Below are 16,592 nucleotides of genomic sequence, written 5' to 3'. Positions count from 1 at the left end.
TGCTATTCAGATATCTTGAAGACTTTGTGGAATATTTGAATATGAAAGATTTACTCTTTGTTCTCATACTTAAATGCATATAATCATAAAAATTCTCTTTTACTCAGAGTATTGATTTGTTTCTCTTTTGAGTGATCTTGTTTCCTTTGGTTTATCACTAATTTATTGATCAGTTTCCTAAGCTAGAAACGTTGAAATAATTTTTGATTCTTCTCTATTTTGGCCTCTTCATTTCTAGTTTCTTACAAAGTTCTATAATTTTTCCTTCAAAATAACCCTTGAATTTACCTTTTTGTTTTTGTTCCTAGGTGCCATTGCTCATTTTACCTTATATATGGATTGTTGCAAAGGATGTCTTAACTGGGCTGCATTTCTGCAGGCTCTCTCCTCCATTTTATGCATTGTAATACTATATTCTATTATAAATAATATGCAGCCTTATTAAAATAAAACATTATTGTGCAATGCTCCTGTTTAAGAACATTACAGTACCTTTTCCCCCAGTTCATTATTCAAGTCCAAATTCTTGCCTTGTTTTTAGTTTCCCGTCTTTTTTTCCAAGTAACCCTGATACTCTGCCTACTTTCTAGTCCAGTTTATTTTCTTTTACTCCCCTACAATTATGTGTACTTTCCCACCCTCTGAAGCCCTGCCTTATCTTGTTCCCCCAGCTGTAGTGCTCCTTCTCTTTTCCAGCTGTCCTGCCCACATTGCTTCATTCCCTGAATTGTTGCACTGAGAGCCCTTCATAGAGAACATAGCAATGAGTTGTTCTTGGAACTTTGCTTCACATCTGCTATCTTTCTCCTAGATTATAGGCTTTTAAGATCATCCATCTATATTTTTTCCAACCCTGTTGCCCTTCCCCTTCCCATAGCAGTATGAAGTATTATAATGATCTAAAAAGCATATCATTTATGCCGTTATCTCTAGCATTATTCTTGAGATTGTTACTCCAAAGTCCAGGAAATATCTTTGGTTCATCTTTTAGAATTATTTTGTTTCATGATGAAATTTTGGATTATTTTTGGGAATAATAATTCTATTTTTATTTGTAAAAATTTTTCCTTTTCTGCTGCCTTTCTTTTGACAATTTTGCTTTCTTCGAGATATCTCTTCAAGTATAGGAGAAGAAAGTCTTTAAATGCACCTGTTTATATGCATTATTAGTAATTCTGATAATGAAGTGGAGCATGAAAGTCTCAGCCAAAGGACTTTAGTATTCTCTGAATTTTCTTTAGTCCTCATACATGGTCATGCACTTTGGAGATGTGATGTGGTCTTTTCTTAGCATGACAGAAAAGAAAAAAGAAAAATTTTGCCACGTAACCGTAGCAGGTATAGCCAAGTTAATTTACCCTTCCAGTTTTGGTGCTTTCACCTGGTGTGGAGTGTGTGGGTATAAAGAATGACTTAGAAAAACTCAGGTTTGAATCTTGATACTATCATTGCTTACTTGAATTTCTTGAGTAAATCATACGAACTCTGAGCACAAGTCCCTTTTGGCATAAGTTAATCATACCTATCTCACAATGTTGTTATAAAAATAATGAGATAATAGATATGAATTGCCAATTGCTAAATAGCCATCAGTTGTAGTTATTTATTTAACAGGGAATACCATTGTAAAGCTGTACCCTAACTAGGAAAAACAAAATTATTAGGACTTAACTCAAAAGGAGAGATTATGAGTTATTTTATATAGTCACTCACTTTGTTAGCATCTCTGGGAGTAATTTCAACTAGAATGATATTTCTAATAATAAAAATTTAGCAAATGAAAAAATATCTCATAAATGAAATGTTGGTAGTTGAAATTTTATTAGCATTTATAAGAACTTGATTTGTATATTACCTTAAAAAATAACATATCAAATGAAAAGATTATATTTATCTCTTAATTTTCTTCTCTTGACTATTCAAACATCTTAGGTTCTGAACAACCTCAGTGTATTATAGGTTAACAGTCTTATACTAAAATATACATCATATGAGTAATAAAGTGTTTGGATTGCCTGACACATAATAAATGCAATATAAGTTTTAGCTATTATTGTGGAAGCTAAAAAGGGACGTAGCTCAGCTTCTAAAAGAGCTAATATTATGTATTACCGTGCTCTCAGATTAGCTTGATACATAAGTGAATGTCATTTCTTAATGAATATTTTATCGTAAAGCCTAAAATATGTCCTGCAACAGGAGAACAACCACCACCAAAGGTCTTCCTAGTTTCAGGCTGGTCCTTGCTAATACATTTCCACACCACAGCCAAAGTGATCTCTCTGAAATACAAATTTGATCATGTCACTTTTCTATTTAAAACTTTTAAGTTCATTCCCATTGCTGTTGGGATTCATTCATTCACATGTATTTACTGAGAGGCAGGCACTGTGCTGGGTGCTGGGGTTGGTGTAGTAAGTATTTAAAAGTATATATTACATGTAACCTCACAAATTGAATAATACAGATCTGGTCTTCATGTAATGTAGAATTATTTCTGGATTCATCAAACCTTGGAGTGAGTGCTGGCAAAGTGTAGAAAAAGTCAAAGTGCCTTTCCTACAGCTGTGTCTAATGAGCAGTAACCATTTGTGCCTACCTTGGTCCCTCGTGCCCTCTCAAGAAGTTCACTTTTTCCTTATCGTATAGATTTCTTTTCTTTCTTTCTTTTCTTTTTTCAATCATCTAATTAGTAGCCGATCTTGCAAGTTGTTCTATGGAAATACTGATTTATCCAGTAGAGACTGGATAAATCTTTGGGCTTTTTACCCCAGCCTTAAGTGCCATGTTGAAATGTAGTTTGCGCTATTTCTTTACTGATTGGTCCCAGACAATATGAAAATCTCCCTGATGGGATAGTCTTGTTTTGTAAGACTTTTTTTACAGCAGATTTTCAGAAACACATTTCATTTATTAAATAAGACATATGTCTATTTTTTCTGGGGTAGTTTGCCACTAGGGGGTGCTGGAAATTGCACCAGACAACATAAAGATACTGCTACTTTTTGTGTGACATGATAGCGACGAAAAAAACTTTGGTTGAGTCATGTAAAAGAAAGTTTTTAAAAGTATGATGACTTAGTCATCATTTGTCACTTTATTATTTTAAATGTTTGGAAAGTATCCCTATTAAAATAGTACCTTTAAAAGCATGTATTCATTAAATTGTCAAAATTGTCATTCAAAAATTTATACTTTTGCTTCTGTGTGTATCCATCATACCTTCTGCTTCAGTGTAAGCCTGTGTTGTTTATGTAAATCTTAGAGGTCAAATGTTTGTGTTGTTTTATGCCATAATTAAAAGATGATTCCATATGAAGGTGTTGATTGACATTGTCTCTCTGTTGTAAATGTAATTTGATTTATCACTGATGCTGTATTAGGTCATGTTAGCTCAAAGCACAGCCCAGGACAGGGATTTGGGCACATGTGATTTATTGCAGGAGTGCTTTTGGGAGAAAGAGAGTGAGGGAAGCAGAATGGGCAGGGGAAGAGTCTAAGCAAGCATGTGGTCTAAGCTGGGTATAGATTCAGCCTGAACTAATGGGAAGTTTTGGAGCAAGGGCGAGGAGGTAGGCTTTCTATGCCCATGTTAGTCATTGGCCGTGGGCTGTTTGAGTGGGGGTGGAGTAGGAAATGGTGGCACGTAACTTCCCAGGGGAGGTGACTCCTGCCCACCTTAGGCCTTTCTCCAGAGAAGGGGGCAGCTGTGGGCCATTAGCAGCCAATACTCAGCAGCTGGACTGTAGATATCCCAGCCTGCAAGGGGATCTGGCAGGGCACCATCAGCATCCACTACAGATGGTCATTAACTCCAGCAGTTAAGACATAACCATTTAGTTAGGGAAACAGCTTGTTTGTGGAGATATAAATAGAGACTTATTTGTGAATATGCTTCTTAGTCTTCCTTGATTCTTGTTTTGCTGTTCTTATTTTTTAGTAAGATTCTCTTGTAACCAAATCCATGGATAGTTATCTCCAAGTTTAGACTTTGCAGTAGGACATAGTTTCCTTTTGCAGCTTTTTCTTCTTTCCAGATGGACCAGAACTCTCTGGTTTTTCAAGTCATTTGGGACCAGGGGTAAGAAATGGCCTATGAATCACATGGATCATCCGTATGAAGACAGTCAGGAGTTAGCCACAGCTACATCCATGCATGCAGTAACAAGCTGGTTTAATGCATGTAGAGTCTCAGGGCTTTCTCTGAAACTCAAGAAGTGCTAGGAGAAAGATTATTATACAATTAGTCCAGCTAATGCAGTATATATAAATGGAATCTATATGTAATTAGTTCCTTAACTATTTTTACTTTCAACCTTTTACCTAGTAAGTCTTTTTTCTGGAGCTTCACCATCCATGAAAAAATGTTGTGATTTGTGCCTCTGATTCTGCTGTACAACTGTTCTTGACCACTAAAATGGTTAAGCAAGTGAGTAATGGCTCTGATTAATTTAAAAACTAAAATAGAATTAAATCTAGAATAGCGGCACTTTTATTGTGTATTTCTTACCTAAAAAGAATATACATGTTTATGCCTAAAACAAATGACTTACCTCAGAAAAATTACTGCTTGTGATTTCATATGCTTTTACATCAGTTTATTTAAGCAAACATATTTTGGGTTCATAGCTTTTCTTTAATGTTTGAAGAGTAAGCTATTTTTATTCAGCCTAAGCTTTTTAATCTTAGAAATTTTGTTTTTTTGATTTCACAAATCCTGCCAACAATAGCTAACTTAAAAAATAGTTATATTAAATTCCTCAAATTCTCCATTTTTACTTTAAAATTATATTGAAATACTTTGTTTTGTAGATTTTTAAAAAAATATTTGAAGTATAGTGTGCAATTGAGATATCTGTTGTATAAAGGAATTTAAGAATCATTGCTTGTTTGATAAATATGTAAAATCAGATGCATTTTATTTTAAATGTGTTTTGAAGTTTGCCTGTTTTTAAGGGGCTTTCAAAGATAACAAAAATTTTTTAAAAAGTAACCTTAAAGAGCTAAAAGAGAGAATAAATAAAAACAGAACAAAAGCCAGATTAAAGGAGAGGGAAATAGTTGTTAGACATCTGGCAGTCTTAAATTTAACTCTGAGGTTACTAAGAGGTAAAGCAAAAGGGAAAATTCTTTGACCTATATAATTTATTTTTTAAATAAGGGTGCTGTATAAGTTCATTTAGAACAGTAGCTTTCAAGCTTTTAAAATTATCAACCATGGCAAGAAATAGGTGCATTTTTATATTGCAACTTAGTGTAAGTATTTATGTATATGTGTAGACACACACACACACTTTTTTCACTAATGTTTATACAGTGTTTGTTAACTGCCAAGCCCTATTCCAGATTTTTATATTAATGTATTTAATCCCCAAACCATATGATTATAGGAACTGTTACTATCCCTAATGAGGGAATTGAGACAGAGATATGTTAAATATTTTGCCCAAGGTCACACTGTTAGTAAAGAGCATATCTAAGATTCAAACCCAGGCAATCTGGCAGTCACTAAAGTCTGTTTTTTACAATTGTTCTATACTGTTCCTCCTTTCCCTCCAGTTTACTCAGATTTGCTTACATTCATATATACATACACATATTTTCATGTGTTTGTAAAGAAGAAAAAAAAGCTTCATGAAATACTTTTAGTATATCCGGTTCTATATCAGTTTTTTAAAATGCTAATTGAACCCACTGGATTAATACCATCATCCACTAATGGGTCACAGCCCACAGTTTGAAAAAAACACTACTCTGCAGAGACTTTTAACAAGCACTAGGCTGGGCGCGGTGGCTCACGCCTGTAATCTTAGCACTCTGGGATGCCGAGGCGGGTGGATTGCTCAAGGTCAGGAGTTCGAGACCAGCCTGAGCAAGAGCGAGACCCTGTCTCTACTAAAAATAGAAAGAAATTATCTGGCCAACTAAAATATATATAGAAAAAATTAGCCGGGCATGGTGGCGCATGCCTGTAGTCCCAGCTACTCGGGAGGCTGAGGCAGTAGGATTGCTTAAGCCCAGGAGTTTGAGGTTGCTGTGAGCTAGGCTGACGCCACGGCACTCACTCTAGCCTGGGCAACAAAGCGAGACTCTGTCACAAAAAAAACAAGCACTGAAATTATCATATGGCTCCTATATTATGGGAATTAAATAATATGAAAATATTAGCATCTTTGACAAAAGAAACAGATTCTCAAAAAGGCGTAATTCTTTTTTTAAAATGTAGTCTCTTTAAAAAGTGACACACACAAGAGTAAACCTCACTTTACTGACATCCTTCTAAGTAGAACTTAGCTACTGTTATAGTCCCAGTGAGGTGCTTTCTGTTGATCTGTCTTCAAACAGAATAGATTTTAGAGAATTTACTGGGATAGACAGTAAGATTCTTTTTGATTCTGAGATCCAGTCAGATGTTTCAGATGAGCCTTTAGAAGTACAAAATTATAGCCAGTCACTTTCATGTTGAACTCTGAATGTTTGCTTTTTGTGTACAGACTGTGCTGCGGTAATGCTAAAATGAAGCTGCTTCTCTGAGAATCCTTCAATGATGATGGTTTTACTGGGGCATTGATACATACCACCCTGGTATTACTTACTGTGTACATTTGGCTGCCTATTAACCAGATCAGCTTTCCAAGGCAGGACAAGTGAAACTTAAGAGTTCCACGAGTATGTTTCTTGTTCAGTTCCATTTCTGGCACTGTTTTCTTAGGGTGAATGAGGTTCTTCAGGGGAAGAAGGTGGGGATGCACAGGTGGATTGATTGTTGGAGCTGGGAGTTAGTGTGCAGTACATATCATGTGTGGAAAGATGGGAATCTTTCCCCAAGTTAAATTATATATGAGGGAGGGATATGGCTAGGCATCGTAATTAGTTCTTACGTAGTTGTGGCAGATTACAAAGCAGTGGCCATGTATAGATGTCATTATGTTAAGATATTTTCCTGTTCTAAAATGGTGGCAGCTAGGTTTCCTGAGTTCACTTTCACCAGGGAATGTAGCCAGGAGTCAGATTTAATACCAAAATTAAAAGAGATTACTTCATTCAAGTTCATTGCTTCTTCCTAAAAGGGAAAGAGTTGGCCAATTGTGGCTCTGTAATATGGATCTGAATTGCTAGATTATTTTGCTAAAGACCCAGCTTCAACTTCAGGTTGATATTGTCAACTGAGAGAAGGCTATTTTGCAGTACATTACAGAGCTCTTTCTTTGGTCTTATGTACTTGCTTGTTTGTTCATTTTTTTTAAATGGATTGAGGATTATTTGATTTTCTATGACCTGCCAGCTTCAGAGTTGTCTGCTAATGATACAGTCACACAAATAAATTACATTTCTGATGATTTCTATGATAGAGAAACACATGGGGTTATGAGAACCTTAAATGAGAGGGGTTTTTCTAGTCTGAGAAGTCAGGAAAGGATTATTGATTTGAGTTCTGAAGGAGTTAGCTAAATGAGAATGGTGGGAAGGTAGAGAGAGTTAGATAGAAGCCAGATAATTTAGAAGCTTGAAGTTGTGTTAAAGATGCTCTTTATCATAAGAGCTATGGGAAATCAGATGTTTTAAGCCAGAGGGTTGTATTTTTATCAAGAATTTAGGTGATGGCATGAAAGGCATACTTACCAGATTGAGGATGGAAGCACACTGGGAGGCATAGCTAGATGGTTGATGCTCAAGTCACCATTTCACACGTTTCTAATAATCTGGAAGGATGAATTTCAGCAGTGATTAATATGATCCTTCAGTTATTAGAAACTCTCTAATATGACAATTGGTACTTGTCAACCAAAAAATGTTGGTTCAAGTGGGAATCACTAAAAGAGGAGATATACATATATTTGAACATTTTTTTTTTTACTTAAAATGTATAAATATACATTCACTTGCCAATCTTTGGATGTAGTCACAGGACTCTTTGAGAATAGATTTATAAACAGTGGCATATTTTGCACAATCACAATTAAATGCATCATGTAAATTAACAGTTTCAGATTCTTTAAAGTGAGAACCAGACACATTTACAGTAATCTGAGTACCAAATCCTTTTAGATTTTCACAGTTTTTCCCCCTAGCCTTTTATAATTGTTTCACTCACACCTAATTTTCTAGCAGTTCCTTTTTTTAAAAAATGCATCTTGCTTTTATCTAGTCTTTTCAAAGCATTCAACCTCATTTTTCTCTGTTCTTTCATATTCATATTTCAGTGGTTTATGTAATATGTAATGAAATTATATAAGAATAACATATACAACAAGCATAAACACAGAAGGCAACAAATGTCAGTGACTGGTGTGGAACTGCATAGAGGCAGAAGCACATGGGTGACCTAGTCATGGGCAGTCGGTGGGGTGTTTACAGAGGGAAAGGGGGTATCAGTTAGTCTTGAGAGTTGGCTAAGTAGAAGTCACTTAGAGAGTTTCTGCTGTTTTTTTTTTTTTAAGCATTAGCTTAAGTATAATAGTTTATAAGTTTTTATGAACCCAAAGTGTGGCATGGCTAGTAAACAGTATATAGAATGTATGTAGTTTTAAGCTGCATTAATAAAGTTTGAATGACAGAAAATGTTGGTCTCACAGTGGTTTAGCCATTTGGGTTCTAGTGAGAGCAACATGTCTAAGTTGAAAACACCACAAGGAAGGACGTAAATCAGAGGCCTCTGAACAATTGCTCTTAACCTTTTAGGGCTCCAGGCTACTTCCTCCAGAATAATGCATGTAAACGCATACACTTGTGATATTTTGCATGCATTTGATTATATTACATTGAAAATTGATTGCTTTTACAGACAGACCGTAAAAATATTTTTAATACATTAACCTCATTTGCATTTTAATGTGAACATTAAAGACTATTTCCTGAACATTTTTAATAAATTCAAATTTTATAAATAAAGTGAAAAGATCAGTTTAATTATGCTCAAGGTAAATTTCAGCAAGAAGACTGCTTTTGCTTGGCTTAAAAAAGAATGTGAAATTGTGCAGTGGTTTTTGACATGGCAGCATGAATGTCTTCTTGTTTTAAAACTGTCAGTCATTTTTAACTTTTTTATTATGGCAACAAGTCTTAAAAACCTGATTCATAATGATAATTGTGGCAAATGGAATAAGAGTCCTACATTTAGAAAAGCAAGCTGAGAAGAGACCTACTCCAAGGAACCAGAAATTTCTCCACGATACTTCCTTTGGTTCATTTTGCATTATTTCCTGTATTATCAAAGCCACTTAAATCATTATTAACAAGGTTGGTCAACATTGTTCTGTCTACATCAGGTAGAATAGAATTATGAATCCACATTTCAGTTTGAGTGGAAGTAACCTTTATAAGATATCTACAGTGTTCCTCCAACCTATAGAAGTCTTTCTCCAGCTTTGGAAAAGTTTACATTGTTGTTTGGATCCAATTTTCTTTTCTGAAATGGCTGCTTGGCTAAAAAAAGCACACTGGTTTTCAGCAGCATCCAAAATGGTGTCGGTAGGGCCTTGAATTGAAAGATTTACCTCATGCAAATGGTCTCTGATGTCTGCCAAGCTAAGTCAGGAAGTAATCATTCCTGTCATTTGTTCTTAGAATGTACTTTCCCTCAATCTCAAAATAAGTGGAACTACTTCTATGTCAGGTTTAGTCAAGTGCTGCAAGACTAGTCCTCTGGAAAACCAGTGAACTTCATGCTCTCTTTTGCTCACGTTTCTTGACAGAATATCTTGAAAAGGCCTTGGCTCTGATGTATACTGATAAGATTCATAGCAGTGGACAGAGTTCTATGCTAGCGAGCATTTGATGCCGTTACGTGTTGAAGCAGAAGTTAGAGTCCTACTAAGACATGCAGCTCATGTTTTCATATAAGCAGCAAATCCTGCCAAGCATCCATCTTAGGGACTCCATGAGAACAAGAAGTACTGTTGTTTATCTTTTTTGGCCAAAAGTGTTTTCACCATCAGTAGCCTTTGCAGTTTCTAAAAGAGTCTTTTAAAAAAAAGATTAATAATGTCAGTGCATACATAATGAGTGAAAGGCAGGAGTTTGCTGCACTTAGAGGCAGTTACTCATCTAGTTGCAAACTAAAAGAAAATAATGTGCCACCACTTCCATTTTCAAATGGCCTCTCTTGAAATACTGAAAAACATATAGGTGGTTCTGGAGTGGGTGACATTATTCAATAGAAGGACTACTTCGCTTTCTCCCTCTGCTTTGAGCTATAAACCAGTTTAACCATGTAAGGTAGCTTCTTCACTGTCTCTCCAATAGTGAATGTGTTTTCTTTGCCCTTGGCGATGTGCTAAGCAGCCCTATGGGTGCTTCAAAAAGAAAACTGGAGACAACTATGTTTTAGTTACGCAGCTGCAGCCTTCTCAGAAGTAAGACCCTTGTCTGAAATATTTGTTGTTTGCAGTGTTGTAAGGCACTCCTTGAATTTTGTTGACATAAGCACCTGCTGGCACTAACCATGTGATAGAAGTACTGTGCCTTAGCATTAATCATGGCAACTATAAAAGTAAAAACAAAAGATTGTGAGCTGCATTTCCAGGAAATTTTCTGATAGGTGGACATAATTGTATTGGCAGGGTGTGTGGTCTTTAATTCATATTATTGGGAAACTTTTGGATATCATCACATGGCAAGGAGGATGATTGCATATTATTTGACCATATGCATTAACATCCCATGTTACTGCATGCTTACTTGGAGTGAAATGCAACATTTTTTAAAGTAACAGGAAAGAAACCAAAGAAAAAAATTTACAAATGCACCAAGTTAATGGACCCTTTTACTGGTGATAGGTCTCAAAGTCATCTTAAGAATAAGGTTTTTTTTGTAAATCCAGAGAGTTTGGAAACACCAATAGATAAAAATTATGAAGAGATCTATTTCCATTCAATATAAAAAATATTTTCTAACATTTAGAACCTCCCATCAATAAAATAGGTTACCTGACAAAACTTCCTCATCTTGGAAGTAGTAGCACTGGGTCCATTCTACTGTTGCAACACCTGACCTGTATTGTGACTTCAGTTTAATGTCTAGTTCCCTTCTTATTTGCCTATGAGGTCATTCACTTAAGGAAGGTAGCTAGAGCACAGGTAAGACGTGGGCCCAGGAGTCAAGCAGAATGGACAAGTGTGATCTTGGGCAGGTGACCCAACACCCTACACTTCAGTTTCTTCATATATAAAGTGGAGATAATCGTTCTCACCTCCTTCTAGGGATGTTATAAGAATTGAATGAGTTAATATGTATCTAAAGTGCCTGACATATAGTCAGATGTTAGGTGCTAACACCCAGCAGTTTGTCACATGGTCAGCACCTATGCTGAAAGGCAAACATGAAGTGCTGGGAAGAAACTGAACAACCATGTTTTGGTGATGTTGCGGAAAGAATTCCTACTTTTGAGAGGATAGATGGATTCTATAATTTCTAAGGACCATAAGCACTCTGGAGATAGGAAACTGGGAGAGCAAGAATTTAGGGTAGGTGCTGTGTGTATGTAAGAAACACAAAAGCTTTTGCAGGACTTTACTTTGTCCTGAGTATATATAGTGGCTTACTCTGTTAGAAGGTATGGTACACTTCATTAGAATATTTTCTAGCTTCATTTCATTGTTTCTGATCAGATAAACTTTTTTCTTTTTTTTCTTTTTTTTTCATTTTTACACTTTAGGTTAACTTGTTAGGTTCTAAAAGCTGTCATTTCCTTTTTTTTTTTTTTTTTGGTTCTCTTCTGCCTTACTAAGGTCTCAACCTGTAATTATTATATTTACTATGGGACAACACACAAACTGAACTTTTTCTGTGTTCTAGAATGTGTTCGGTATGTTTACAGTACTGGTTTTATTAAGATCCAGAATATCTGATTCCTAGCACTCATGAGAAATTACTTTTTTATTCATTTATGGTTAAGAGTGTAGTCCCTGGAGTGATGCTGCTTACATTTGAGTCAATTCTGCTGCTTCTTACCCCAGTCTTTTGGCCAGTTCTTGAACTATTCTGAACCCTCCTCTGTGAAGTGGGATTACTAAAAGTACTAATTTCATCGGCTGGCGTGACAATTAAGTGAATCAATGTGTGGAAGAGGTTTAGCACAGAGCTTGCATAGGCAAATCCTTAATAATTGTTGGCACTCCTTCTCCCCAGGATTATTGCAGTCTTTCATCGATACATCTCGCTTCATGTGTCCGTAATGGTGTATTTCCCGAAGTACTGAAATGAATAACATACAGAGTACAAGAGCCCTTGTCTTAAAGCTCTCTTATTCTAGTGGGTGGATTATGGTAGAATTAGGTGGTAGATGCTGTATGAGTGTGAACAGAGTGTATGGGACCACTGGTCTGGGCCAAAACTCAGACTAATTCAAGAATAGTCTGATAAAAGCATTTAATTTCTAAAGGAGGACTAGACTTAAATATCCCCGAAAGAATTTGCATTTTTCAAGAGATTGACTCTGGAGAGTTATTCATCCCTTGTAGGGATGAATTAAAGTCTCACCTTTTCTCTCTCGCAGGGTCTTTTTTTTTTTTTTTTTTTTTTGCCTGCCCTTCCTCCTCCCTCTTCTTTCCACCTCTTCCTGCCCTACCCTGCTTTTCTAAGGAAATAAATGCAGAGAACCTGTTCTGCCCGGCGAGGCACAGTGCCCATGTGGCCCCAGTTCCTCCACCTGGAGGAGGGATACCACACACAAGATTGTGCCCAACAGAGCCCTTACTTATGAAAAATGTGGTGAGGTTGACCCAGTAAACCATGAATTACTGCCCAGAGATATAAAAGGACTTCTGTCTGCATTGCTTGCAATTTAAGATCTCTTCATGTTACTTAAGGCTGAAGATCTCTTTTGTTTATGTAATGTCAGCTTATGTTGCTTTGGAATTTTTTAAAAAATAAGTATGGGGAAATACTTGAGGGACTTGATTTATCTGTGTGTATGAGATTCTGTCTTCATTTGTTTACATCAGTATAGCAAATATATATACCTAGAGGTTTTATCTAATGTCTAAAATGTCCTCATTTCAGAATTGGATTATGGTTTGACCATAATAATAGCTAATTTCCTACAGCTAAAAATGCTGAGGAGAGAATAACAATAAAAGAATAAAAGCACAGTTTTGTCATCGGTGGCTTAGATATGTAAATACTGCAGGTTAGGCCTAGAAGTATATTTGGTATAAAATTGAAAAACCCCACCAAAGAACTATGTGAAACAGCACCAAGGATACTTTTTCTTTTAAAGAGTGGTTTTTTTTTGTACGCATAAAAATTTTATTTCCAATAAATTACCATTCTGCCTATGTAGCATTTTAATTACTTTTTTTTTTCTTTTCATTTTCAGCTTATGGAAAAGTATTTCTAGTTCGCAAAATAAGTGGTCATGATGCTGGAAAGCTGTATGCCATGAAAGTTTTGAAAAAGGCAACAATAGTTCAAAAGGCTAAAACCACAGAGCATACAAGGACAGAACGACAAGTCTTGGAGCACATTAGGCAGTCGCCATTTTTGGTGACACTGCACTATGCTTTCCAGACAGAAACCAAACTTCATCTCATTTTAGGTAAGTTGTTATCAGACTTTTTATGCAAACATTTTTATTTGGGTGTTAAGTTGTAATGCACTCAAAGGGCAACATACTTCGGACTTAGAAGTGAAACATTTCAACTCTTGTTTTCTTTGTGATGGCATTTCCTTGAATATCATGCATTGCTCTGGATTTGAGGTTTCCCATCATGAAGGAATTTATATACCTCTATTACATGCTGATTATTCCTAAGAAACAGTTCACTCATTAGAAGTATCTGCCTCCTTGGGCAGCGTGCTTCTATTCAAATGTGAGGAGCTGAATGGTGACGTGGGCCACAGTTTCTGCTTTAGGAGATCTCAGGAATGAGCTCAGGTTTGAGCTGACTAGGGGACATTTATGGAAAATCAGTAATGAGAAAAAAATAACAAAGAAAATAAAGTCTTCTATTCCTAGAGATGCTTTGCATTTCCTGGTGAAAAACCTGCAAATAATAGGAATAGGCACTAATCAGTCAAGCCTTTGATTACTCCCATTTTCACTCACAGGCACTTTCCTTTTCCCAAGTGGAGTTGGACCACTGTATGTCATCTTTGGGAAAGTCCTCAGCATACATTGCCAGATTGCTTTTCAGAAAGTTGCACCATTTTCTGTCCCTGCTAGAAGTAAATGGCAGTGCTTTTAGTATTGTACTGTGTCATTACTGAATATTTCCTCTGTTACCATTTAGGTCTCATGTTTGTGTTAATTTGCATGTATGCGTTATAATTCCCTCTTAGAACTGTGGTGAGGATTAAATGAGCTAGAATTTTACATAGTGCTCCGGAAGCATTAGCTGTTTCTTGAGTGCCTATAGTACGCCAGCCAGGTGTTATTCACAGTGTCACTGACCCTTACAATGACATTGCAGGGTCCCTTCATTAGTGATGTCGAAGGTTCTGGAAGCTGCATGTCTCGAAGTTACATATCTTGTATAAGCTTGAAAATTAAGCTTGGAACTTAGGTCTGACTCATCCCAGTGTCTGTCTTCTCTTTGCCAAATGTTGCTGCCTGTATTCTTTGATTATTGATAGTGCAAACAGGTTTTTAATATATATTTGGCAATTTTATTGAATGTTCTCATTTTGGAAATTATACTTTTATTAATGTTGCCAAAATTTTATTCACTTTTTGAGCCATGAAGTTATACTTCAAGCTCATTTTGTAGTACTTACCATCAACTAATAATCCTAAATCTTTATTTATATGTACAAGGGGCAATCTCTCCTGTCTTAGCAGAGTCCCCATTAATGTTACCATCTGCCTGTTACAGTGAATCAGTAGTATTTGGCCCTTCATTCTGCCTCCTGTGTGTATCTGCCATATGTTATTTACTGATTTTTTAATATGTATTCCTTCAATATCTTTACCTGCCTAATTGGTAAGACTGTTGTAGGGGACAGAGCATTTTAATACAATGATTTTAAACATCTTTAACAGCAGAATACTTCCCTCAAATGAACACACAGAAATTCAAATGGAAATCAAATAGGAACAAATAACTCTGCTCTGAAGTGGGCTTAAGGGCAGCAAGCCCTACCAGTTTATCTCTAATTCCTCATCCTACAAGAATTTCCAAGGAAGCCTCAGGGAGTCCATGAAGACTAAGAAATGATTATCTTGTTCAAGCTTCTTCCTTTAAAATAAACTCATAAAAGTTAAATCTCGTGCCTAAAGTCCTAAGAGCCAGAAGCTCATAAGCATCCAAGCTCCTGGACTCTGCACGATGACGCCACAGCCCTCCCGTCCCCCTTCTCCCCGCTTTTTTTTCCTATTCTCTTAACTGTTCTCATTGTGGATTTTTTAATTATTTATTTTAAATAGTGTAGTTTTTATAAGTCATGTTCTTAATTTAAAAGTAGATGAGTCAAATATTTTATATTTGATTAAAAAACAATAGCCGTTAATCATGTTGCTTTTTAGTTGTTGGCTCCCCATTATTTTTGTTTGTCAGTGGCGCATAAACCCATAAAGAACAAGAAAACCCGTTTCTTGCACCAACTCAAGAGTGGAATGTGGACTAGACAATATATTCATTCCACAATAAGTGAGGCAGTGCATGTAGAAAGCACGTCCTGCTGTCTCCTGTACACGTAGATTTATTTAATACAATTTCTTTCTGTGATATTTACAGGAGTTATTTGACTTTAAAGATGAAAACTTTAGTGGTTTTTTTTTTTGTGAAAGTGTTCTAAGGCACACTAGGTCAGTTTTCCAAATACTGTGCTATTCGCTTAGTCCCTGTATTAGTCTTCTAAGGCCGTCACAACAAAATACCACAGACTGGGTGGCCTAAACAACAGAAATTTATTTTCTCACCGCGCTGGAGGCTGCAAGTCCACAGTCAAGGTGCTGGCAGGGTTGGTTTCCTCTGAGGCCTCTCTCCTTGGCTGACAGATGGCCGCCCTCTCACCGCCTCTTCACGTGGTCGTCCCTCTGTGCACACAAGCCCCTAGTGTCTCTTTTTGTTCCCAAAATTTCCTCTTCCTATAAGAATACCAGTCAGATTGGATTAGAGCCCGCCATAATGGCCTCACTTTAACTCCAAACACAGTCATATTTTGAGGCACTGGGACTTAAGACCTTAACATAGGAGCTTTGGGGAGATACAGTTCAGCCCGTAACAGTCCCCAAAAGTTTACTGATTGACTTTTTCCAGTGTTTTTGTGAACTTACAGCAAGAATTTACATGTCTAGCTGGGACCCAGTTGACCCTTTATCTGATAACTGAGTAAACCTTTTTTTTTTTTTTTTTTTTTTAATGACATTTTTTTTTTTTTTTTTTTTTGAGACAGAGTCTCTCTCTGTTGCCCAGGCTAGAGTGAGTGCCGTGGCGTCAGCCTAGCTCACAGCAACCTCAAACTCCTGAGCTCAAGGGATCCTCCTGTGTCAGCCTCCCGAGTAGCTGGGACTACAGGCATGCGCCACCATGCCCGGCTAATTTTTTCTATATATATTTTTAGCTGTCCATATAATTTCTTTCTATTTTTAGTAGAGATGGGGTCTCGCTCTTGCTCAGGCTGGTCTCGAACTCCTGAGCTCAAACAATCCG

The 16,592-nt window shown here is 36.5% G+C and overlaps 1 protein-coding gene across 6 annotated transcripts in view; it reads left to right on the top strand.

The window, feature by feature from the left end:
* The window catches only part of RPS6KA5 (ribosomal protein S6 kinase A5), a 147,573-nt gene that overhangs the window by 55,188 nt on the left and 75,793 nt on the right, over window positions 1-16,592 (top strand). For 5 of the 6 annotated variants that reach the window (XM_069465223.1, XM_069465222.1, XM_069465224.1 and 2 more), the window contains exon 3: window positions 13,319-13,537. The exons of the other annotated variant lie outside the window; for it this stretch is intronic. In XM_069465223.1, the coding sequence (XP_069321324.1) occupies window positions 13,319-13,537 (219 nt within the window). The remainder of the gene's footprint in view (window positions 1-13,318; window positions 13,538-16,592) is intronic. 6 annotated transcript variants of the gene reach the window in all.

The sequence above is a fragment of the Eulemur rufifrons genome, chromosome 2 (genome assembly GCF_041146395.1).
Source record: "Eulemur rufifrons isolate Redbay chromosome 2, OSU_ERuf_1, whole genome shotgun sequence".
In the NCBI taxonomy this organism is placed as follows: domain Eukaryota; kingdom Metazoa; phylum Chordata; class Mammalia; order Primates; family Lemuridae; genus Eulemur; species Eulemur rufifrons.
This window is presented reverse-complemented; position numbering and strand designations above follow the sequence as displayed.